The sequence below is a fragment of the Medicago truncatula genome, chromosome 3 (assembly GCF_003473485.1).
Source record: "Medicago truncatula cultivar Jemalong A17 chromosome 3, MtrunA17r5.0-ANR, whole genome shotgun sequence".
NCBI lineage: Eukaryota > Viridiplantae > Streptophyta > Magnoliopsida > Fabales > Fabaceae > Medicago > Medicago truncatula.
Window position 1 is genome coordinate 41,871,318 of NC_053044.1, and position 25,858 is coordinate 41,897,175.

Consider the following 25,858-nt stretch of genomic DNA (forward strand, 5'->3'; position numbering starts at 1 on the left):
CACACTCCATCCATCTTCCGGAACGAAATTTCCACGCAACAATTCATCATGGATCACAATCCCCTGCTGTTCGAGTTTGTGTAGTTTCATGCGGTAATTAATCGTTAAACGTACAAATTATATATTAGATTCATGTTGTGAAATGATGGATCTACATTTTAGATTTTTTTTTTTTTACGTAGCTTCATGGTTAGAACTCACACATTTAAAATATATAATATTTTTACCAATTCAGCTAAGCTTGATGATAGATTCATTTATTTAATTATGTATAAAATCTTTATTATAGATTACGTACATTATTTAATAAATGAATCTAACATATTGATTTTTTGCTTATTACAAAGACACAAGAGTGTAGATGACTTACACTAACAATTTTATCAAGTGTTGATTTATTATCCATTACCATGAATTCAAAATGAAAATATATCAATTTGAAGTTTGAACCTCTCAATTTAAAAACAATGCACATAATATTAATTAGAATAAAATATACTGCTGATAAAAAGAAATTAATATTACATTGCGAATTAAAATATTTATTTTAACATTATTTTTTCTTTAAATGTGACACTCATTGGGTAAAAAACAAGTTTTCTACTTTAGAAAATAAGAATTAGAATTATCCTGCTTTATTACTTTTAACTTTTTTTTATCAATACATCACTATCTATCTAATTGAATTTAAATAATGAGTCAAAAAAATGAACCTCTTAAATATAGAAAGAAAAACCAAATTCCACATAAGAGATAAGACGACAATTTTCCCACTCGATCACTATGTAAAAGTAAAAGTAAGCTTAAAAAACTATTAAACCTTAAATAAATAGCACTAAAAAAACGGTGCAGCGTGTCTGAAATTGTTCTTTAGTGATTGATCACTTTTGTTTGAGAAGCTGATTAACCCAAACGCAAATGCTTAACTTCTAATATTCTTCTTCCATTTCGAAATCAATTACGATGCTACCTGGTAAAAACTTTCTCCTTCTGCATATTTTTCATTTTTCACTTCCTCTCGTTTAATCACTCTTTCAACTTTATCCTTGCAATTTTCAAATTCAGTTGATGGAAACTCTGCAACTTTGTTTATTTGTGTGTGTGTTATTATTGGCGATGCACCTTTTTGATATTTTTACTGTTCTGTTTGTAACTTTTTATGCCCAGTCAAGTCAGTTCTGATTGTACTTATGCTAGTATTTTCAATAAACATACTTATTGCTGCACAGTTTGCTTAATCATTGTCCTTTTAACGATAAACAAGTCGGTATGACAAAGAGTTTGCCACGTATGGGGGAGTTTTAATGCAAGGATAAAGTTGTTGTCACCTGATGAGTTAAATCTTGAAAATTGTCTCTTATATAAAGAATAGGGTAAAACTGTGTTCAATACACCAAAATGGTGGGACCCCTTCCAGAATCGTGCTTATACCATACACAGTGAATGTTTGTTATCTAGATGAGTTTGTCAGAATCACGTTGAGCCACCGTGATTTGGCAAAAGCTGCATTTTGTAGCTTTTGTAAAATCACACTGGCTCACCGTTGTTCTAATAAACCATCATTATGTCTAACATGAGCTACATTTATAGCCAGTAGTCACAGTGTGTGGCCCCAACTTTGAGCAACTTAGAATTCCATAAAAATGAAGAGATGAAAAAGATTGAATGTTAGAAGAGTTCTAATTTCTAAATTATTGGACTAACTTGACATTGTCATGACAGGTTTGCAATACAATATCAATGATCTTTTTCAAGAAGCTAAGAAAAGATGGCTCAAGCCTATAGAAGTGCTTTACATTTTGCAGAATCATGATACCTGCAAGTTCACCGATTTTCCCCTTAACCAGCCTCGTGGTAACATCCTTATTCTCTTTAATAAAGTTGATGAAAGAATTAAGTGACCTGATTTTCTGGTTATTTGTGCTTTATTACTGATTGTCAACAACATTGGCAATTGATTTTTTTTTTTTTTTAAAGGTGGATCTGTGTATCTGTTTAATAAACGAGTCATGCGTTTCTTTCGAAAAGATGGTCATAATTGGCGGAAGAAAAAAGATGGAAGAACTGTTTCAGAAGCGCATGAACGGCTTAAGGTGCGCCAAAAGAATATATGGTGTTATTATTATTTTAGTTCCTTGATAGGTGGTTTCAAATTTGTATTTCTTGCTGCAGCATATGGCAGTCCACATTAACAGCTTACTCTTGATTCAGTTTATGTTGTATGTAAATGCTTCAATTTGCACTGTAATTTTAGGCCAAACCAAAATATGTTTTTTAGTGTCACATAAGAACTATGTAGGAAACATATCGTAATTGTACCATAATAACAGCATGGAGTTTTCATACCAATTCAAATTTGGAGGTAAATGATTAACGGTAATCTGATACATCCCTAGTTTGGTTTTGTTTATTCTCTTATTTTAACTGCAAAAATATGCTAATGGATAGGCATCTGAAACATTTTGAAATGAGGTCTTATTGAAAAATAAATCAAGATTCTCATTGGATTTTTTTTTTGGAAATCTATTTCCATGTAGCTTCCAAGGTTCTTTTGGAACTAGTAGGAAGTATTTTGTTCAGCAAGCACTTTTTATGTATATGAAATATAGCAAAAATTTGAGATATAATTGATTCTGACCAACAGTTTTTCTGGTATTGAGCAGTTTTTTGTTTTCAAAATAATTTACCATCATTGCTATATTAGCAATAACTTTTATGACAACATTTGTTTTGATATGGGATCTTATATTTTGATTTTCTCAATCTGAGTAATCATATTATTCTGCATGATTAGGTTGGAAATGTTGAAGCTCTAAACTGCTACTATGCACATGGAGAGGAGAACCGTAGTTTCCAGAGGCGAAGTTATTGGATGTTGAACCCGTGAGTAAACTATTAATTGACAATCCCTTCGTATTATTAAGCTTACCACTGCATGTTGTATCTTTCAAACCCTTCGTAAAAACGTTAGAGAAAATTATATAAAGGCAAAGTCAGATTATACTTCAGTATGCATAACAGCATAGAATCATGGATATTTATGAGAAAACATATATAAAGATAACGTAAGATTATATTTTTTACCGTGGTAATGTTTTATTTACTTTAAAACAATCAACATTAAGTATGCATTGCTAATCTTAAGATATTTTCGTTTATATATTATTATGTTGATTTAATGAATGTTTGTATTTGCTCTTATGCTGTTGTCTTGACAGGGAATATGAGCATGTTGTTCTCGTGCATTATAGAGAAACAAATGAGGTGATTTTTCAAAACATGTCATCAGATAAACATAGTAATTGCAGCATGTTAGAAGTGTGAAAACTGGGGATAGGAGTCCCTTTTGCACAACATGGGTTCACTCTCTTTCCTGTTTTAGAAGTTTTACTTAAAGCGCTTCTTCCTTTTTCAATATTCACTTTTGAAACTTCTGTTACATAATTTATGTTTTTCTTTTCTCATAAAATTTTTCTCTTGTTTTCTTTTTATTACTAATATCTCTATACTCTTTTAGTTCAGATCTCTCTCTCTCTCTCTCTCTCTCTCTCTCTCTCTCGTAATTTTGTTCAAAACTCTCCAAAAACATGAATATCCAAAGTGGATTATGTGGTTCATACCTCCAAAATGTACTCTTTTTTCTGGTCGGGGTGCTCTCTCTAACTACGTATATGACCTGTCTACATGTTACATGCCAATGTTTAATTTTAAGACCAGATTCACTTTGGATACCGTTCTGTGGAGGACTGTGATTAATTTTGTTATCAAATTCTCACTTATAATGGCTCAACTTTCTGAATGGCAATTATTTAATTACATTCCCTCCTGTGAATTGGTATCTCTGTGCAGCTTGCATTTGAGTTTGACATTATTGTTATCACCCATATGTTACAGGGGACATCCAATTCTGGTCCTGTCACACAATCATCACCGTTTAGTCAGAGTCGTAGCTCATATACTACTCCAAACCCTGAGACAACATCCACAGTTGGTGATTCATGTGAACCTAATCAGAATTTCTCCAGTCCTGGGTTCTTAGAGGTCACCTCGGATATAGTCATCATGAATAATGGAACGGATCACGTAGAGAAAACAAACGCACAAGCTCTGCGCCAATTGGAGGAACAATTAAGTTTGAATGATGACAGCTTCACAGAAATTCCTCCCTTTTATAGTGAGCATGAAATTCCCGTTGCTTTCGCTGAACCAGATGATCATAAACAACCATATGATGGATATAATGGAACAAAAGGTAATTTAAACAAACTTGCACGATGAGAATTAATAGGTTTTTTGGGGGTTGGGGGTTAAATTAATACATGTTTTAGTTCAGTCAAACATCTTAGTTAATCCTTATGTTGAGCATTTATCCTAAAGTAGACCTGCATGTCGCACAAGCTACCGAATAAAATCTAGTTAGACACTGTTTAATTACAAAATATTTTTATACATAATCATGATAATTTATTAGTTAAGTGTATAGAACATAGAAGGGAAGCTACTAGGTATGGTAAGGAAACTGAGTTGGTTGATTTTAGTAAAAGGAACAAAAGAATGCTTTGAGGATGATCTTAATCAGTGGTCAATCATTAAAACCTAAAAAACAGCTAGGTTGCAAATGAAATCTAAAAATATAGCGCATGAAATGAGAGGAGTTAGAAAATATGGACGAAAAGATAAAAGGCTTTAGGTGTTACTATTGTATCTTACCAAAGAAGAGGGTGATGATGGAGCTTAAATTTAATAGACGGGAAAAGTTGACTTGGAGACTAGGATGTTGGGAACAAAAGTCTAAAAAACAGCGTATGAAATGAGAGGAGTTACAAAGATTGGATGAAAACATAAAAGTATTTAGATTTACTTTTGCCGATTACAAAAGAAGAGGGTGATGATAGGGATTAAAATCAAGAGATGAGAAAAAGGACATGTAGACTCATCAATTTGTTTTTCAGCCTTTATATATTTAATAATAGATTGTCTTTAAAGTATTCGGTTATAGATCTTTGTCATCTACCTGGGTAGAGACGCCAGCAGCTTCCTTTACCCTCATAGCTAATTAGCCATAAGTTATAACTGTTGAGCCAAATTTACAGCATACCTGCTTGTCTAAGCTGTCTGAGGCTATCATAGTCATGAGTTTTTTTATTTGGTATTGCAACCACTCTATATGATGAATTTTCTCTAGGTAACCTAATTCCTCATTCGCTATATCTCAATTGTTTTATGTGAATCTTAAAAAGATATTTAGGACACGTATTATAAACAAATGTCAAAAAGGGCAACTTCATGCCACAGAGATCCTACCATAGAAAAGTCCAGGAAAACGTTGGGCCTCTTGTTAATCTATTTTTGGCAGCCTTACCAAGTAATTGCAAGAGGTTAATTCCACGACTTGAACTCGTGACTTTTAGTTTCACAGCAGCAACTCCAACCTTTGCACCAATGCTCTCCTTCACATAACCAAGGGGAAAAAAAAATGGTTTGACACTACTACCTTACAATTAGGTTTCTTGTATTTGGAATCACTCCAATGTGAACTCGTGGGATCCCAGTTAAAATATATTAACCATGCAAAACTCTTTAAATATTTAATGCGGATAATTTTATGTTATTTACTAAATGAAACAATAGTTTATATTTATTTGTGCACGTGAAATTACATTACATAAAAAGTCTGATTATTATAAATTATTTATTTCAGCATTTCAATGAAAATTAATTATTGTTCCATTCAAATCCTTTAGAAAATATTCCACTGTTACATTTAGCTCTGAATCATATTCAATTTATTCTAAAAAATGCTTTGTAGTTGGTTTACTCTAGTTATTGTTATTCAACATCAACCATAAAGAGGGTAAAGGAAAAACTTCTAATATTAGTACATTTTCTGTAGATTGCAGTGGCAATCGTTATCGTGAATTACTTGACCATGATTTCCCTGGTGGGCATGAAAAAACCTTATCTTGGACAGAGATGCTGGAATCATCCAAGTCCTCATTTGTGAACAAGTTACCAGAACAACATGCATACAAGGAATTTGAAAATGTGAGTACTGCAAAGCTAGATTTCAGATTTTTAAAGAGTTCATAATGTATATTTGCTAAATTTACAAATAACCTATTGGCAAATGCTATCAACTCAAGTGCCCTAAGGGCACATGTTATGGAACCAAAGATAGAAATATTATCTTCGAATTTATGTTCAAAAGAATAATTTTTAAACTTCAAAGAATTAAATACACAATTTTCAAGAGAATATTTCAATATTTGGTTCCTTAATATGTGCCCTTATGGCACTTGTTAGCAAGACGCTAACTTATTTATGTAGTTCGGCATTTCTTGAAACAACTGAGTTATTTGCAGCTGTTATTTAAATATTATTGATATTTAGTTTTCATCTATGACCTACAAAGAAATAAAATTTGTATACTTGAAACAGGAAACGCCTCTATCTTCTTTTGGAAGAGAAATGATTGCCAACCAGGAAACCAGTTACCGGATACACCCCAACAGCAATAATGATGAGAACTGTATGGCTTACTTTAACCTTAATAACTTGAGAATTTACTTTTTTGGCACATAATGAAATTTCTTCCACCTCTGATTTATGTTCCATATCATCAGCATGGTTTTTACTTCCTCAAGACACTGGTGGAGTCCAATTTTCTCCATATTCTTCAATAGAAACTCAAGGAACTAATTCTGACTACTATGAAACATTGTTTGACCAAAGCCAAATTCAAGAACCTCGGGATGCATATTCAAGCTTGACTGTTGGCCAGAAACAGAAATTTACAATTACAGCTGTCTCCCCAGAATATTGTTATGCCAATGAGGCAACAAAGGTTTACACCTTTTTATTCCTACTTTATTATGCTCTGTATAATGATTTATGGCTCATGTACGTTAGTGAATGCTAGACGGGATAGGATTAGGAATGACACCATTAGAGCGTTTAGAGCGTTGAGGTAGCACCTATAGTAGAAAAGATGGTAGAAAATAGGCTTAGGTTGATTGGGCATGTAGAGAGACGACCTGCAGATGTTGTAGTATGAAGAGTAGATCAGATGGAGGAGAGTCAAATCAAAAGAGGTAGAGGAAGACTTAGAAAAACTACAAGAGAAACTATTGTGGAAGGTTTAGAGGTTAATGAGTTGGATCCAAATATGGTTTATGATAGAACATTACGTTACGGCGTAATTTGATCCATGTAGTCGACCCCACTAAGTAGGATGAGGCTTGGTTGTGTTGTTGTACATTAGTGAATGCTATCTTCTGAATGACGGAAGTGTGATTCCTTTTAATTAATCTTACTGGTGTTTCCAGCTTAACTTTACCTAGGTTCATGAAGTGCATGCACAATATGTTTGAAACATATATATAATTACTTTTATATAATGCAATTATTAACTAAGTAAATGTCATGAAAGCTCTAAGCATAACTCATTTTAAGCTTTTTCCTCGCCAATTATTTTTCTGTTAATGGATGATATAATACAGATGCTATTGCTACTGATGCGGTATATATTCTAAATCCTAAATTCCCTATTTCCATGTGTAGGTGATCATTGTTGGATCCTTTCTCTGCCTCCCCTCGGATTCTACCTGGGCTTGTATGTTTGGTGACGTTGAAGTTCCTACTGAAATAATTCAGGATGGCGTAATCTGTTGTGAGGCTCCGTCCCATCTTCTTGGAAAGGTTGCTCTGTGCATTACTTCAGGAAATAAGGAACCATGCAGTGAAATCAAAGAGTTTGAGTTTCGTAATAAGACCAATAGTTGCATTCACTGTAATGTTTTGGAAACAGAAGTTGCCCATAGTCCAGAAGAACTGTTATTACTTGTTCGATTTGCAGAAATGCTCCTCTCTGCTTCGACTATAAAGGATGATAGCTCAGAATCTGGAGGTCAATTTTCAACAGAACAGAAAGCAGATGATGATTCATGGAGCCATATTATAGATGCTCTCCTAGTTGGCAACGTAACTTCATCTGGTACTATTAATTGTCTTCTTCAAGAGCTGCTGAAGGATAAGCTGCGGCACTGGCTTTCTTGCAGATCCAATGAACGAGATGAAGATGCTGGTTGTTCTTTGTCCAAGAAAGAGCAAGGGATTATACACATAGTTTCTGGATTGGGTTTCGAGTGGGCCCTGAACCCCATTCTCAGTTGTGGCATGAATGTTAATTTCCGTGATATCAATGGATGGACTGCCCTTCATTGGGCTGCACGGTTTGGAAGGTAATGGAAAACTGAACTGAGCTGTTGATAGCAAACAATGCTTCAAGATTTTGAACAAAATATGATTCCTAAAATTTGTTTAGAAACCTTTACTTTTTTCTTGGGAAAAGGAAGTACATATACAAGGAGAGAGCACGGGATGGAAACTAAGCCTGTTTTAATATTGGAAATTGATAGGGTATAATTATTATAGCCACGTTTAATAAAATGTTTTGCACTTGACCCAAAAAAAATGCTTTGCATGTCAGAAATTAACGAGCAGGTTACACTAATCATTGAACGGGTATATAAAGCTTTATCAACATAGCAAATGCATAGCTTTATTTTAACAACAAAAGTATTTTCACACCATGTGAGGTCAGTTACGTTAGTTAAATAATGACACTGTTATGTCAAAAAAAAGTTTGCGGAAGGTTGTGTGAATCGAAGTGTTTATTTATTTAATGGCTTCTTTTCTTCTGGAGTTTTCTCATTTGACTGTCTTCCATATGATCAATTATTCTTATGAAAACCTAGATTGGTCTTCTCACATCATCAAATGATGTCAGACCAGATTCAGTAATAAAGGGTGATCACGTCATGATTAAAAAAATTGCTTTCAGAAACCTTTAAGAATTAGCTGTGTTCCATTCTTAATGCTCTAGATGTTGTATCACTGAACTATTTTATTCCATGGTAGGGAAAAAATGGTTACTTCACTTATAGCTGCTGGTGCATCTGCTGGAGCAGTGACGGATCCAAGTTCACAAGACCCAAATGGTAAAACTGCTGCATCTATTGCGGCCAGCAATGGCCACAAGGGACTGGCAGGTTATCTTGCAGAAGTAGATCTAACAAGTCATCTGTCGTCCCTCACATTGGAAAAGTGTGAAGTTCCTAAAGATTCTTCTGAGCTTGAAGCTGAGTTAACTGTCAGTAGTGTGTCTAAGAAAAATCTTGAAGCCAGTGATGATGAGGATTCACTAAAAAATACCTTGGGTGCTGTCAGAAATGCAGCTCAGGCAGCTGCACGTATACAGGCTGCTTTCCGTGCACATTCTTTCAGAAAACAGATGGAGAGAGAAGCTGCCTCCACCACTTGTCTAAATGGATATGTCACCGGTTTAGGTGGCATTGGTGGATATGTTAGGAGCTCACGTGATTACCATTCAGCTGCCTTATCAATTCAGAAGAAATATAGAGGCTGGAAAGTTCGCAAAGAGTACTTAGCTTTTCGCCAAAAAGTTGTAACGATACAGGTAATAGATGTTATGTTACTATTACATTTTAAAGACATTAAATTCTGAGAGCTCTAGATACTTTGAAAGTGAATAAAATTGTTTCTAGAAGAGAGAGATGGAAAAATAAAAGATATATAGCTAACTAAGTAGAAATGGTGCATGCATACACCAAGCCACAACAAGAACTTAATATTAACCTCAGATTTTTATGTATTTGTTTGGGCAGGCTCATGTGAGGGGTTACCAGACTCGGAGGCAATACAAGCTAATGATATGGGCAGTTGGAATCTTGGACAAGGTTGTGCTGAGGTGGCGGAGAAAACGGGTTGGTTTGCGAAGTTCTCCACAAGAAATAGATTCAAAAGAAGAAACTGATGATGAAGATTTTCTCAAGGTGTTCAGGCAAGAGAAAGTACATGCAGCAATTCAAAAGGCTTTGGCACGGGTGATTTCCATGGTCTCTTCTGTGCCTGCTCGGCATCAGTATAATCGCATGCTTGGGATGCGTCGTCGAGCCGAGGTATAGGCTAACATCTTGGTTACTCTACTTACGCCCACCTTTTGCTTTCGGAAATAAGAGAAATCACCCACTTTTTGCATTCAGAAATAAGAAATGCCAGAAAAATGTTATTTCATATGTTATTTTTTGTACACTATTATTAAATAAAATCCATGCTGATCTGATTAAATAACATGAATTCATTCTTTGTTAGCGGTACCAGTATGAGATTTTATCTAGTAAATAGTAATGGAAGTAGGATAAAGAAAAAGATTTTCCTCGAGAAGTAATCAGGAATTAGTTAAACAGTTAGAGCTAGCGAAATTGTCAATTCGAGAGCTCCTTTGGTCTGAACAATGCATAACTTACCATTCTCTTACAGGCTGAACATGGCAACACGAGTGATGAAATGGAAACACGGTTATCAACTTCTGTGGATGATGCTTGGAATATTGATGATGCTTGGAATATTGAAGATGATGATTTATATCAATTTCCTTGGGCGCTCTAGCCTTCATGGTTTATTTGTCTCTATTTTGGTGTGTAACTTTACCGTTTATGTATAGTTTTTGTATTTGGATATGTAGAACAAACTTTGAGGTTGTAGCTTGTAAATCAGTCTAGGTTGTACATAGTGATAAAGGTGATGGACATTTTCACTTCATCGAATGTACAAAATGGCCTTGAATGCATGTTGGATAGAGTTTCAAAGTCAGTGGTGTAACTTGCCACTTTCTTATTGCATATGTTCTTGCTTGTCAAAGCCTTCCTCTCATTTTGTGTGTAGTTGCAGCAACTAGTAAAAATCTTACACCGACTAAATTGATGCAATCATATATTAAAAATACCTCACTTGGGTTACTGATGTTGGTTTGAGATAGTACTTCTCTTAAGATTTTAAGTTCGACTCTCCTTGATGTTAATTTTAATGGGATAGTTTGACTTAAAAAAATATGTTGCATATAATAGATGATTTGATAATATCTTGGAGTTTAACTAATCAATTGGACTCATGAACTCCACCAGAAGAATCATTAGTGATAAACTTTCATTTTTGGGTGGAACAATTTTTTTGTCAAATTTCATTTTCACTCTCAATCCAAGTTCATATTACTAAGGTTAACATAAAAAAAAAAAAAAAAAAAAATGTGTATAAAGAATTATAAATCAACAGTAAGAGTATTTAAGGACAAAAACAAACTATGGATGAGGAATTTTTACTTAAGGGTTATAATTAGTCAAATAATTAAATTATAAGCATGTGATAAAAGATATTTTTGATTAATAATAATAATTTGAGTGGATGAACCTATTAATCAAGATATAATAATTGATGGAAAGGTCCACAAAAGCAGTTTCCCACTCCAAGAGGAAAGTGGCATATAGTAGTAACTAACAACAAACCGCAAGCCAATAAGGCACGTCTCTTGTGTGTTTGTTTTTTTCCTTTTGATTATCCAATAAAATAGAGCTTTTAGCGGTGGTCGGTTAGAACAAAGTCTAAACAAAGATTTCTCTCCGGCGGTTATGGAGCAAGATAGGAGGCTTGAACTCATAGACCAAGCAATTCAGAAACATATTCACGACAACAATCATAACCTTAAAGACCACGAAACTGAATACAAACAAACTCTCTCCCACCTATTCTCTGTGTCTCAGGTATTTTACAATTCATGCTTAATGTCTCAAACACAATATTTTATGTCCATTTTGCATGTCATATGATGTCTTTCAAATTAAACAAGTTTTATGTTCATTTTGCTCAATTTGATTTATTAGCAGTTGGAAATGTCTAAAGGAGGTGAAACGGTTAAGCAATCTGAAGCATCTAGTCCTTTAAAGCAGGTGGATTCTGCAATTGAGAAAACAAAAGGTGAAACTGCGGATGGTGACAAGGATGAGATAATCAAAGAGTTGAAAAAGGTGAAGAAGCAGAATTTTGTGACTCATTGTCTTCTTTCAGCGATGATTGTCCTCACTGTGGCTTGGCAACTATCAGAGGTTTCACTTGTTATGAGAGTGAAGGATGGAATGAACCACCCATTTAGATCCGTTGGGAATATGTTCAAAGAGATGGTGAAAGATGTTTCTGGCAGCAATGGTCAGGATGCTGCTGGTGACAAAGAAAACAATGAATCTACTTCTCTTCCTTCTCTTAAGATTCCAGATATGACCAACGTGGATGTACCGAATTTCGGAAAGTAATAAAAATTGTCATTTTCTTTTAAGTGGTTGATCATCCACTCTCAGTTGGTTGAGCTTGAAAGTTATATTGAAAAGTTAATTAAGGCCATTGCTTGTAATGTTCATTCACACTTCACGTTGCATTTTTGTGTAATTGTCAATAGGTGGAAGTTACGTTTTCTTGTGCAATTTGCGTAGTCAATCAATAAGTATGAAATCTAAATTTCTTTAAGGTGTAGTGTTTGTTGGAGCACCAGTTAAATCTAGTGAGAAAATTGGATAAGAAAAACACAATGTAAGAACTAGTGTGAGCGTGTGACTTAAAAATGTCCCACATTGGTGAGCCACATCAACTAAAAAGTGTTTATATAAGGGTAGAGTGACCACCAAAGGTGTGCTCTTAGGGTACCCACTTTTGTGAACGGGTGAACGCTTACAAAAACATATATATCACATGCGCGACGCCGCCGTCCGTCCGACTGGGTCGTGGGTGGAAAATAATATATATTTTTTTGTCACTTGAAAATGATAAATTAATTAAAGCGCTACGCGTAACAAATGAGATTGTTATGATCCGACCCGATCCAAAAAACGAGTATCCCGAAGTTTTTGCTTAAGGATTAAGCAGACTTAATCCCTAAGTATCTCGTTTTTTGTTACGAACTCCTCCTATAAAAGGAGAGCTCGCCCCCCTCATTCTTCACACCGAATTTCACAGTCGATGATTCCTGTGCGATTCCTCTCTTCTCCCTCCGACTTGTGTTAACGAGTTGTTCTTCTGCTTCTACTCATTTATGTCCATTTCAATTTCAAATAGAGCGGCTACGTACCGTATTGAATAGTTTTAATCAAACGATTAAACTATATTTCGAGGTGTATATCTATGACCGATTGTATACTGTGCAGTGTATATCTACGACCGATTGTATACTGTGCAGTATATAATCGTAACAATGATCTGGGCTGTTTTATCCTGGAGACGGCGTGGTTGTTAGTCTACCTTTCACAACTTGGATAGTGCCACGAAACGTCTTAAAGAAAGTGACCTGATCGTGACTCAACCCGGTAATTTCTTTGACAGTAGCTGTGTGTGTATAGGATAGCCAGAAAATTACTATTGTTTGAATAAGTTAGTATATTTGATAATTAGTTAAGCTACCACAAATGAATTTATTTGTTAAAAACTATAGAAATAAGAAAGTCAAATGATACCCACTTGTTCAATAAAATGATATTCAATTGTTCGATAGATATGTTTGATTTTTTATTTTTTTATCTCCTTGTAAAAACGGACTAACTTTGCCATTGACTTTGTATGTCACGACCTTAAACCCAAGCCGAGATTTATAGGGTAAGGGTTAAATTTGTGGTATAAAGTCAAATGGATAAAATGGGATACGGGATACCATCTATCCATCTATCTAGCTTATATTTAAAAACAGATGGAGTATTTTTCTAAAATCTAATTAGCTCATTCCATTTCACTTCATTCAACCTTATACCAACTATCCAAATATTATGAGAAAAAAAAGTACCACTTTTCCAAATATATTCTAAAATTGATTTGTATCACCAGAAAAGCAACCAAACACTAAGCAGCAATTAAACTGACAAGCCAAAGCATGACACTGCAATAGTACTTAACCAATACTGTAATAAACATTTAATACAAGACTTGCTTTAGATTGGCTCACTTTTTGATCAAGTCATCTTCGCAATTTGAGACCTCTAAATTTGAATTGTCGCAGTGCATAAATTTTGAATAGTATTTTAAAAGAGAAGGAAGTTGATCTGCCAAATATATATCTAAGGCAATCAATTGAAATGGCTAGCAGTAGCACACTTGTGCACTGCTGGCTACATAACGGAAAACCAACTCAGCAATGAAATCAAATACTCTAGTAAAAATTAAAACATCGACCAATGCACAAAAGCCAAATTTTAGATGCAAATTGCATGGATATGGAACCAGTATAAAGTTTTCAACCCCCAATATTCATTGATCTTCAACAAATTTTCCTTCGAAGAGTTTAAACACAATTCTGAACAGGAGACACAATTAAGAATTAACACAAACCAAAAGACCCAATTTTAATTTCAAATGTCTGAAGCAAAACAGTTGTACGCAAACTTATACATTCAGCAGTCTATCTTCATGCATAGTTCAAACGGAATATGTCATTCCACACATAATAGCTTCCTTGCGGTGTTGGTATCAAATGGAACATCTGCAAAGAGAAAAAATTGTTCAGTTCACTCATCGTGATTGAGAAATGAGAGTAGGATTGGGTAATTAACAGTGTGAGAAGATAAAGGACTACCAAGTGATATTGATGACTAACAATCCCAGTTCTATCTGGACAATAATAACTGGTAAATGCAATAAAAGACCACCTTTATATGTTACTGAAATTTGGTCTTTCTCTTTGGTTACATAAAACACCATTATCAATATGAGGAAAACTTCAAAATTAGAAATTTCACTCTAATCATGAATTAGTGGCAGAAACCCTAATAGTAATGCCCATTGCCCAAACACAGACCATTTTCTTATAGCAATAGACTGTTTATGCCGTGGTTAATCATTTCATAATTTCACTTTCCTAATTAACCCGTGTTCTTCTCTAACTCAATCTGAGACTTTGATGTCTAGAGATGGAACTAGAACCATCTTCCAAACGAGAATTTAGCGATGCATTTCCTTTTCCCTCCACAGACCCTTCAATATGGGTTCGTTGACAAGTTAACCAATATTTGGCATTCACTTGATTTGTGATAAAAGGGATGGTCATTTCACTATTTCGTATAGAAGTATAGGATGGTCCTGAAATCTGAGTAAAATAATTAAGAAAGCACACGCCTCTATCCAAGAACCGTTGACCACAAGGCGCATATTAACTAACATTAGATTGGTGAACAAATCAAGCATAAAAGGCACGTTTTTTCTAGACATGTTGATGACATTGAGATTTGAGAACAACTTAACAAAAACAGGACCACAAACACTTCCCCCACTCCACACAATAAATGTTCAACAACATCAAGTAATCAATACCCTACCCTAAAGAAAACAACATTGATACAGAGAGGAATCTACATGGAATAAATGCTCATCAAAGTTCAATTTACACTTGTAAGTTAACTTCATTCACACAATCCAAATCCATACTAATAATAATAATAATAATAATAATAATAATAATAATAATAATAATAATAATAATAAGTGTGTAGTTGGAATGTCAAAATCACATAGGCTCGACCTGATTCTGCTAAACTCGCCGCAAAACCAAACATGCATATGAGCAATGACTACGACTCATTCTCAATAATAGAACCAACAGATTAAAAATCCTAATTAACATTTTTACAATTCTAAGGATCAATTTAGAATATTGATAATACCAATCAAATTTCAGGGATTAAATTGGATATTCACTCCAATAATGAAATTCTAAGACAACAAAACTATTAGCAAAACGAGAGATTCAACTACAATCACACAAAAACAATATCAAAACCCTAAACTCTCATTAAGTAATAATTAATAAAATTGAGATTTAACAAAACGTAGATCTTAATCATCAAAAACCTAAATAACACAAAAATTGTTGATAAGAAAATAAAAAATAGAAAACCCTAAAATTAAGAAATAGAAAACCCGACCTGACTGAATTTGAGGGCGTGTTGTTCGCCGGCGAGCTGAAGATTACCACTGACAAAGACGAGCATGCCGCCGTTAGCGCCAGAAGGTTGACAATCAACGGTGGTGATGGAGTGATGGCACTGCTGGAAAGGGAGAGAAGTGAGTTTAGTGACGATATTCTGAGATCCCATAATTTGCTGACCTTCGAAGGTGAGCATGGAACCATCTTGATAGAGAGCGGCGAGATTGGGACGGTTGGTGTCGAAGGTGGTGTAGTAGTGTTCCACGAATGCCTTTGACAATGCGTTTGGATCCATCGCTCTTACGCCGCCGTAACACGATCTCTTTCTGTTTCTCTGCTTTCTTCTCACGCAGTCTCTCTATCTCACTCAGCTTCTTATAAATAAAGTGTGTGTGTGTGTGTATATATATATATATATATATATAGGGAAATGCCTAATACCACGACATATATACGATTAGCGGAAAATACATTTCCATGTTTATCATTCCGCTTTTTTACTGCACTAATGCGTGTAAATTATAAATATTATTTAATATAAAAAAAAATTGATTAAAAATATAAGTACAAACACATGTAACTTTCAAATTGTTACAAACCTTTTGTCAAAAATTTATAACAAATCATATTTATCTATTTTTTTTATTAAGAAAATTATGTTTTTTTTACAAAAAATAAAATGATATTCATTCATTCAAATCGAAAGATTACATCATTCAACACCGCTAAAAACGTAAAGGATGAATCTGCGAGCAAACTCACAGCATCCAAGTTAATAGCATATAACAGCATAATGCCTATGACAAAATTAAAGTGATCGGAATATTCATGGCCTCCAGATCTGCAATGTTGACGCCCAAATCTTTGATTGAATAATCGATCTTTCAATATGAATCAAATGAACATTGCACGAAGACGAAAAATCAAACGCCATATAAGACGACGAACAACAAACCACCACACTTTGATCATGAAATCAAAAAGAAAAAACCTAGATCTATGTGAAAATCACTTATTTAGATTGAAATAGAGAGAAAAAGATAAAGAGGAGTGATTTCAGGTCAAGAATTGACTCAAAACCACCATTCAATGAAGAAACTGTAAAGAAAATAGAGAGAAAATTAAGGCCGACTTGTTGGAGAGGGAGAGGGAGTAAGCAACATAAGAAAACTATGTTTATCATGTTGAATATGGAAATTATAAAAAAGAAGAAGAAGAAAATGATAATTGTTTCCTTACTTTTTTACACGAAGTCGTGCGAAAGAGATCAATATCAGAAAAGATAATAGGGTTAATGGTGTTTTTCACCCCTGTAATATAGGTCATTTCCGGTTTTCGCCCCTATAAAATTTTCGGTTTGAATTGCATCCTTGTAAAACTTTTTTTTTCCGAAAAACACCCCCCCCCCCATCCACCTCAGCAAATTTGCTTACGTGGCGCTGATTTGGAATTTTTTTTTCATTTTTTATTTTTTTTAATTGGCCATGTGTAAAAAATATATCCACATCAGATTTTATCTTTAAAATATTTAAAAATAAATTTTTAAAAAAAAAAAAATCCAAAAAATCATAAAAATATTCAGTTTTTTTTTTAAAATTTAAAAAATCGAAAAAATAATTTTTAAAAAATATTAAGATTTTTTCCGAAATATAAAAAAATCAGAAAAACAGTCATTTTTTTTTGGAAAAATCGGAAAAAAAATTTGATTTTTTTTTTCAAAAATTTTAAAAATTAGAAAAAAAAAACTATAAAGATTTTTTTCGATTAAAAAGATTTTAAAAAATTCTGGAATTTAATTTTCAAAATTAAAAAAAAAGGTTAGATTTTTTAAAAACATTATGGAAAAAAAATATAATTTTTAAAAATCTGAATACAAATTTAGAGGGTTCTAAAAAAGTCATGGAAATTTCATTTTTCCTAGAATTAAGCTTTTCCTTAGAGGAGGTAGAAATCATAAATCTTATATTTGTGGAATGAAATGATTTTTTCCCCAATATTTTATTAAAATTGTGGAATAAAATTTTCGAATAAAAAATCTGAATTTTTTCTATATTTGTAATTTTGAAAATTTGCTTTTTTTTTTATTTTGAAAATTAAATTCCAGAATTTTTTAAGATATTTTTAATTTTAAAAAAATATGATTATATTTTCTAATTTTTGAAAAATAAAATCTATTTTTTTTTTCGATTTTTAAATTTTTTGGAAACAAATATGACTATTTTTTTGTTTTTTTATATTTCGGAAAAAATCTTAATATTTTTTTTGAATTTTTTAAAAATTAATTTTCGATTTTTTAAATTTTTGGAAAAAAACTGAATTTTTTTATTTTTTAAAATTTATTTTTAAATATAAAATCTGATGTGGATATATTTTTTACACATGGCCAATTAAAAAAAATGAAAAATGAAAAAAAAAATGCCAAATCAGCGCCACGTAAGAGAATTTGCTGAGTTGGATGGGGGAGGGGTGTTTTCCGGAAAAAAAAAGTTTTACAAGGATGCAATTCAAACCGAAAATTTTACAAGGGCGAAAACCGGAAATGACCTATATTACAGGGGTGAAAAACACTATTAACCCAAGATAATATTAACTTGTTTCAATAAAGGTTCAAGGAAAAGTATAATATCATTTGCAAATGCTAAGTGATAAATATTCAACCTCTTCAAACAAGCTAGAAAATAAGAAGTTAAAATGCTCTTAAATTTCTTAAGGTTAAGAGGGTTTCACCCCTACCATTTGGCTAAATTTGAGGATACATCTTGGTAACTTCTTTTCTTTATATTCTCCCTTAAAATTAAGACCAAATCGTTTGGCTGATATGACTTGCTGAATGTGCAAAAAATGTTTATCGTGGCCACCATCCTCTCGCTTCCTTCCATTTCCTTTCTCTTTGTTCTTCATCACCTTCACCACCTTCACGTATGTAACATCTAGGAAGATGTATGGTACTAGAGACCAAGATAATTTTTTTAAAATTATCTAAACTAATAAAGCTTTAATACTTTTGGAACCTTTAATACTATAATTATGTATACTTGAAAATGTACAACAAGAATTTACATTCTTATATACGATTATGACTGTGATTCGATAACGAAAAACTCTACATTGAATTGTTGACGAATAGTTCGGACATACTCTTCAACTTTCCAATATCAAGATGAGAAGTGAGAAGAGAGAAGAGATGTATGGCAGAAGAGATGAGAAGGGAGAAGGGAGAAGAGAGGAGTAAAAAATTATTGTATTTTTAAGATTTTTTTTAATTGTAAATAAAAAAATTACATGTAAGTAAAATGTAATAAAAAAAATTATAAAGTCAGATTGCCACATAATAAAAAAACGTGACTCAACATGCCACATAAGCTTAAGTGTACATTCAGATAACATTAGTGTTCAAAATCAAAAAATCTTTCGTAAACCAAAATTTGACCAAATGAAAGAGGAGTAAGCCCTTGTTTACCCAATTTATTAATATTACATGTAATCTTATTAAATGTGTGTGGACAACCAACTCATTAAACAATCTTCAAGAAAAGTGTAACATGCCAAAAAGACTCTCTCTTTATTTTATTATAAGTCATTTTACAATATCAGTGTTTCATTAATATTTTTTTTTAGGTTTAAATGTGTCATTGGTCCTTGCACTTTTATCAGATTTTGGCATTGGTCTCTGCACTTTTTTTTGTTTGGCATTGGTCCCTGCACTTTGTAAAAATATTGGTATTGGTCCCTCTGTTAACTTTCTGTTAAAAAAAAACACAAAACCAACGGAGTGCCACGTGGCCCAATCATTTCACGCCACGTGGCACCAATATCAATATTTTTACAAAGTGCAGGGACCAATACCAATAGTTTTGTGTTTTTTTTTAACAGAAAGTTAATAGAAGGACCAATACCAATATTTTTACAAAGTGCAGGGACCAATTCCAAACAAAAAAAGTGTAGGGACCAATACCAAAATCTGATGAAAGTGCAATGACTAAATGCATATTTAAACCTTTTTTCTATTATACAATATCCGTGTACCATCTATCACTTATTATTATCTCTTCTTTCAACTATTTTAATCTCTTTTCTCATGTCATTAATAAGCGATATTCTTTTTTGACAATGATAAGAGATAATTTTATAAAACCGCTCTTAATTTAAGTAATTTCTCCTTTTAACATAAAATTAACTATATTTTTTAAGAGAACTGCTACCGGCAAACCCTCTGTCACACCCTTACTAACACACGCCCCAAAATCATGCCACGTCTCCTCATTTTGAAAACCCTCTACCGGATGACTGGTTCTTCAAGTTTCAATTTTTAAACTTTTTTTATTACTGGAATCCAAAACATTGCGTGACCTTTCTTCTTCTAACATATTGCGAGTTATGTTGGCGACTTTTCTATTCCACCACACTTTTCTGGTGATGGTTATGGTTGTGAAGGAAAACAGATTTATCCACTTGGTGGCTAACGAAGTGAGATTAACAAAAAAAAAAAAAAAAAAAGGATGTCGCAGACAAAATCTATTGTTTGTGTACCAGTTTCAAACTATGGCAGTTGGCGGTAGAGTGGTGAGCGGTGGCTTGCCGGTGCGACAGAGACATGGTTGGGGGGTTGGAGATTGATGCCGATATAAGTTTTCACAATTTGTTGTTTGTGTGTGGGTTTCATTATAAGCTCTTGATTTTATATTTTCAAATTAAGGCATAAACACTCTAATGTTCCTATGACACTAGAAAACACTTGTTATTATAAGCTCTAAATCTGCAGAATTCAATGTGAATATTAAATTAGAAGAATAAATTAGATTGAAAAAAACCACTTTCATGTATTAATCTACCATGCCAAGGGAAAAGTGTGAGGTTTGTGGAAAAAATGGTGGCTGTTGAACGATCGGTGAATAGCTTCAAACTCGTGAGTGGAGGTTTGTACTTTAAAAGTTGGAAAGATTGACAGGAAAATAATGTTTTGCAAATGGGTTTCTTGTTTCTTAACCAAAAGAGCCGGTTGCAAGTATCATGTCTTAAAAATAGGATGACGTGGCTAGCTTGTAGAGCGTGTGTTAAGAGGCGTGTGTCAAAGAATTTGACATAGCATTTCTCATTTTTTAATACGTGTAAAAATGTAAAAACGACTTGCAATAAAATACAAAAGAAGTACCAACAATCATTATAAACCGCATGTTTAGACCCTTAACACATAACCGCATGTTTGGATAGATACTAATCATTATAAACCATTGTACCACCTGAATAACAAGCATATAAAACGCTGTGCCTCTCCGTATCCAACTAACTCCTGAATTAAAAATAAATAAAAAAACTCCCGAATAACAACAAATCCTTAATAACATACGCGAAAAAAAAAAAAAACAACGTCGACAGCAGGGTTCGAACCTGCGCGGGCGTAGCCCAACAGATTTCAAGTCTGTCTCCTTAACCACTCGGACATATCGACTTATTGTTGATTTCATTTAGTGATTATAAATATAACTAAATTATCTTTGAGTCTGACGGTCCAAAAATCGTTATTATATTATATATTGGCATTTTGAGTTGACATGTCAAATCTGTCGGCATACTATATTGTCCATTACCACAACACAAATTGGTGACGAATAAAGACGTGACTGTTTAATACTTTGTTTATTGTTTAAAATTAAATTGGAATAAACCTTCTCTCTTCAATTAACTTTTGAGCAACTGAAATATACCCAATACTTTAAATTATTTTCAATTAAATAATCAAGTTAGCTCCTTAATTAATTTTAAATAGCAGATTGATAGTTCAAGAATTAACTTAATCGATTAAACATGGGGCGAACCACTATGTTAAGTTTTGAAAGTGTAATTCTTCTTGGATTAATTATTTAATTAATTAATTATGGATTGACAATGTTCAATTATTATAAGTTAATATCATAATATAAATTATGGTCTATTCAGTTAAGCATTAATTAGTTGATGAATATGTGTGATTGAACTATTTTTTCTAAATGAACCGTGATGGGTTGAACCATTTAGCTAAGTCCAATTAGAGGTCTCTGCCCTCGGTCGTTTAGCTATTTAAACGTCATCTCATCAGACGGTTAAACTATTCTGAATTCTGACCAACATGGTGCAAACCTAAACGGAATGAGGGTAATCATTCCTCTCATGGCAGTTATCCTTCATCAACATAATTCAAGGTACACAAATTCTTCTTCCTTCTTTGATACTAATGTTGATATGCTATAACTTGTATCTACTGATCCATGGCTGAATCATAAAACTTTTATCAATTCTTTGTCACATTGATCGTTACAACAACAACAACAAAGTTTTATCCTGCTAGGTGGGATCGACTACATTTACTAGTCATATTGATCATTAATTCAGATAAAAATTTACTAGTTAAATCTTGAACTCTTCGGTTTGTTAGTCATTTTAGTTATGAGTTTTTCTATCTTTTGCACATGTTAAGAAGTTTAAAATAGAAATTTTGTATTGGTCCTTAAGAAAAGAAATTCTGTATTGGAACTTGAACATTTAATATTAGATACAATTTTTTTGAATAAATAACTGTTGTTTTTCAAGAATAAGTTACTACTATTAGTTGTTTTAAGGTCAAATGCATCTAAAGGTCCTTTAAGTTTTTCGTTTTTTCCAAAGTGATTCTTTAAGTTTCAAAAGTCCCAAACAAGTCTTTAAGTTTCAAAAGTCTCATACAAGTCCTTTTAGTTTTTGAATCGTTTCAAACAAGTCATTTTAGAGGATGATGGTGATGATTCAGATGATAGCAACAAAGAGCATTATCTACTATTTGTCATGCCTAAAAAGATGACTAATTTTAAGTGGGTGTTAGGAGCCAGATTTGGTACCAAAGATGAGTTCAAGGAAGCAATTACCAACTATGCTATCTACAATATGACTTGTTTGAAACGATTCAAAAACTAAAAGCACTTCTTTGGAACTTTTAAAACTTAAAGGACCACTTTGGAAAAAACGAAAAAATTTAAAGGACATTTAGATGCATTTGACCTTGTTTTAACATGTGTAATGTTGTACTACCTCCGTCTTTAAATATAAGCAAAATTGACCTTTTAAGTTCATTCATTTAATGATGTATATGGTCCATATTATGAACCACATACATCATTAATGAATGAACCTAAAAAGTCAATTTTACTTATATTTAAAAACGGAGGGACTACATGTTAGACAAACCCTTTAGTTATTAATGGAACAATAATTGTCAGCTAGGAATGACAAATGGATTGTTGGTGTGTTCTCTTTTCTTCGTATCAAATTAACGACCCGCGATAAAATAGCATTTTTCAATACCATTTTTGGGTTTCAAAACTTATTCTTGACATTTTTTTTTGGAGGGAAGGTTATTCTTGACATATCGTTGTCGGCTAATGTGTCTCTTAGAATATTTCATTTTTATTATAAAAAAAATGGTCCACTTAATATGATCATTTAAGCAGTTTTGAATTTTTGGTTAATATTGAAAAACTAATGTTAACCACCGACAAATAATAGATAATTTATGCTTGAACAATGAAAATGTCATTAATAAAGCTCACGAGTCATATGCTTTTTTTTTAGGGTAAAGTTTACATTTTTTTTCCTCCTGTTTTTTTTAAATGAAACATAAACTTAGTCTCCTCAATTTAAATCTGAAATTTCAATTATCTTGTTTCACAATTGTCACTATTTTTTATTTCAACAAGTGTCACTATTCTTATCTACGACCTACTTGTGTACGTAATTTTTATACCACAACCTACTTTTGTACGTAATTTTTATACCATGTTTTTTTTTTGAGGAAATACCATGTTTTTTTTATTAATGATGTGAAGCTTTTTCTGAAAAAAAATAAATAAATTATACCGACCATGAGCTCCACATCCGTACAAAAAGTGTTCGAATAGGACTAAGTTACATTCGATAAGGTGGATTTTGAATTGAACCAAAAACATGTTACATATATTTTTTTTTTTTTTCAGTTTAGTTGGTTGAATATATAAACTTTTACTTTTATGGAAAGACAAAACTTAGATGCATTTTTTTTATGAATTTTTCGTTTAATTCTTAATTAAAAATAGATTTTTTTAGTTATAACAAATTTTGAAAAAGTGATAGATTTGAGGAAATTAGGGTTGATTTATTTACGAATCATATAAAAATCATCTAAGAAAATGCACAGAAGTTTTATCCGATCTATAATCCAAATCAACAATGTCACACCATGGAATATAATTTCACATCATTAACTAATATGATTTGCCATAAAAACAGCTTTTTTTTTTTTTTTTGAGCAATGCCATAAAAACAGCTTAAAACAGTGTTGTGAGGGAAAAATACCAAAACTCCTTGTAAAATCTCAAATTTAGAAATAGGAGTGCTAAAATCTTGTTTCAGTCAAAATAAGGAGATAAAAACCAATAATCATACACAATTTGTCTTGGATGAAGGGTTAGGATTAAGGAACATGTTTTTGCGTGGGTGGGAGGAAGGGGGAAGCGTGGAAAGGGCAGAGGAGATTGTGGGTGTGGGAGAAAGAGTTGTTAGAGGAGTGTAGGAAACTACTATCTGATGTTTCTTTGCAGCCTACTTCTTCCGATGGGTGGCAGTGGCTTTTGGATCCCATTGGAGGATACCCACAGATATCTCCAAGCAAGAATTTGCACCAAGTATCATGGTCATGCATTTATCCGGTTCAGGGCGACCTTTGCTTTGCTTCATCTATGTGGAACATAAGCTGCAGATACACAAGTAGAATATTACTAGAGAACAAATGTGAGGAATAGAAAACCATTCAAATGATGGAAAAAGGTATTAATCTATGGGATCCATGATCAATTGGTCATACCATTCTCATTTAAGTAATCAATAATTTTTCAAACTTTTCAGAGTCCTAGAAACAAAAATACACAAATAATCGACATGTAAACAAGCAAAAAAAAAAAATAAATCATATTTTTAAGTAGAGAGATGCATTCTTGTGAATAATTCAAGAAATTTGATATGGATGCCTTTTTAACTAGATTTCTCTGTCTTATATACAATAATTTTACGAAAAATAAGAGAATCATCATGCCGTGAGACTTTTGGTGTTAACTTAAGTTAATAATTAAAACCAACACAGTACACATACCAACTAGAAATATTGCAACTAAAACTTATAGATTGTTTTATTACACGCACCTTAACAAGAAGAAAATTAATAGTAGCTATTGAGAGCACAAATATGACGGTGTAAAGAGAAATAAACAGAAAATTAGACAGAACAATGAAAAATAATATCAAAATCAAAATGAAGTATGAATTCCATATCATGCTCCATGCAGATAAGCCAGACAATGGACATTCTGTTGGAAATTTCGGTCTTAATATAAAGATTTCATAATACATGTTCAACAATTATAAATCAATAGCGGAAGCAAACAAAACATTGAACATGATTATGATCGGATCTACAACATGTTTGATTTATCAAGGATATTAAGAATTAGGGTATTAGGAATACCTGGATAAAACTTTCGAGGCAGCCCTCTCATCAACAACGATAACCAAAGAGAGGAGATGATCTGAAACACACAATAGAGTTAGCGGCGGCTGATTTGGTTCTTCCTCAACCGGTACCTTTATGCCTCAAGTTCTCTTCAGATGGGGAGAAGAGAGAGTATTGCCGTGTACGGTATATTGGGGACCATAGCCTCTTTTATATTGGATGACCATTAGGGTTTCCCATTATTCCGTTAATGGGTCATCCGGACATCCACTCATTAAGTCCATATCAACTAATTAAATATTTAATTAATTATCCAATTAGAAATCTAATAGCCTTATTACTTAATTTGATCACTAATCAACTAAGACTCACAATTGATAAATAGCTAATATAATTATTGTTACGATATTTGCCCACATAATGATATTGGAATATAATAAATAAAAAAATATTCCAACAATCCACCACTTGGGCTACATATCTTAATAATTATATCAGAATTCTTTAGGCGCACAACTGAATGCTATTTATCTTTAGATTTCAACTTTACAATCTGG

General features: G+C 32.8%; 3 protein-coding genes and 1 non-coding gene across 5 annotated transcripts; 2 read left to right on the forward strand and 2 right to left on the reverse strand.

Moving 5' to 3' along the window:
- The first annotated feature begins 819 nt into the window (after positions 1 to 819).
- LOC11443052 (calmodulin-binding transcription activator 4) lies at positions 820 to 10,734 on the forward strand. Its single transcript, XM_003601708.4, has 13 exons — positions 820 to 973; positions 1,723 to 1,854; positions 1,978 to 2,093; positions 2,795 to 2,883; positions 3,219 to 3,264; positions 3,895 to 4,252; positions 5,894 to 6,045; positions 6,439 to 6,529; positions 6,624 to 6,844; positions 7,561 to 8,240; positions 8,920 to 9,478; positions 9,687 to 9,980; positions 10,342 to 10,734. Exons 1-13 carry the CDS (start codon positions 964 to 966, stop codon positions 10,468 to 10,470), a joined length of 2,877 nt encoding a protein of 958 aa, XP_003601756.2. The 5' UTR covers positions 820 to 963; the 3' UTR covers positions 10,471 to 10,734.
- A 571-nt stretch (positions 10,735 to 11,305) lies between these two features.
- On the forward strand, positions 11,306 to 12,375 carry LOC11438519 (uncharacterized). Of its 2 annotated transcripts, none has more exons than XM_024779680.2 (2): positions 11,306 to 11,618; positions 11,739 to 12,375. In XM_024779680.2, exons 1-2 carry the CDS (start codon positions 11,487 to 11,489, stop codon positions 12,162 to 12,164), a joined length of 558 nt encoding a protein of 185 aa, XP_024635448.1. In that variant the 5' UTR covers positions 11,306 to 11,486; the 3' UTR covers positions 12,165 to 12,375. The 2 variants fall into 2 exon arrangements, with proteins under 2 accessions (XP_024635448.1, XP_003601757.1); XM_003601709.4 differs by having other exon boundaries at positions 11,742 to 12,375.
- Positions 12,376 to 14,067: 1,692 nt separating this feature from the next.
- On the reverse strand, positions 14,068 to 16,197 carry LOC11444168 (nuclear transport factor 2A). Its single transcript, XM_003601710.4, has 2 exons — positions 15,810 to 16,197; positions 14,068 to 14,371 (listed from the first exon to the last, which is right to left on the reverse strand). The coding sequence occupies exons 1-2, from the start codon at positions 16,104 to 16,106 to the stop codon at positions 14,297 to 14,299; spliced, it is 372 nt and encodes a 123-aa protein (XP_003601758.1). The 5' UTR covers positions 16,107 to 16,197; the 3' UTR covers positions 14,068 to 14,296.
- Positions 16,198 to 21,178: 4,981 nt separating this feature from the next.
- Positions 21,179 to 21,260, reverse strand: TRNAS-UGA (transfer RNA serine (anticodon UGA)). The gene has a single exon. It is a non-coding gene; the product is annotated as a tRNA-Ser (tRNA).
- Positions 21,261 to 25,858: the final 4,598 nt, after the last annotated feature.

Coding starts and splice junctions, on each gene's coding strand:
- LOC11443052 (XM_003601708.4), top strand. Junction 3,265..3,894: donor ATTATAGAGAAACAAATGAG/GTGATTTTTCAA, acceptor CATATGTTACAG/GGGACATCCAATTCTGGTCC. Junction 4,253..5,893: donor TGGATATAATGGAACAAAAG/GTAATTTAAACA, acceptor CATTTTCTGTAG/ATTGCAGTGGCAATCGTTAT.
- LOC11438519 (XM_024779680.2), top strand. CDS start 11,487: ATGGAGCAAGATAGGAGGCTTGAACTCATAGACCAAGCAATTCAGAAA. Junction 11,619..11,738: donor ACCTATTCTCTGTGTCTCAG/GTATTTTACAAT, acceptor TTGATTTATTAG/CAGTTGGAAATGTCTAAAGG.
- LOC11444168 (XM_003601710.4), bottom strand. CDS start 16,106: ATGGATCCAAACGCATTGTCAAAGGCATTCGTGGAACACTACTACACC. Junction 14,372..15,809: donor ACGCCCTCAAATTCAGTCAG/GTCGGGTTTTCT, acceptor TTCTCTTTGCAG/ATGTTCCATTTGATACCAAC.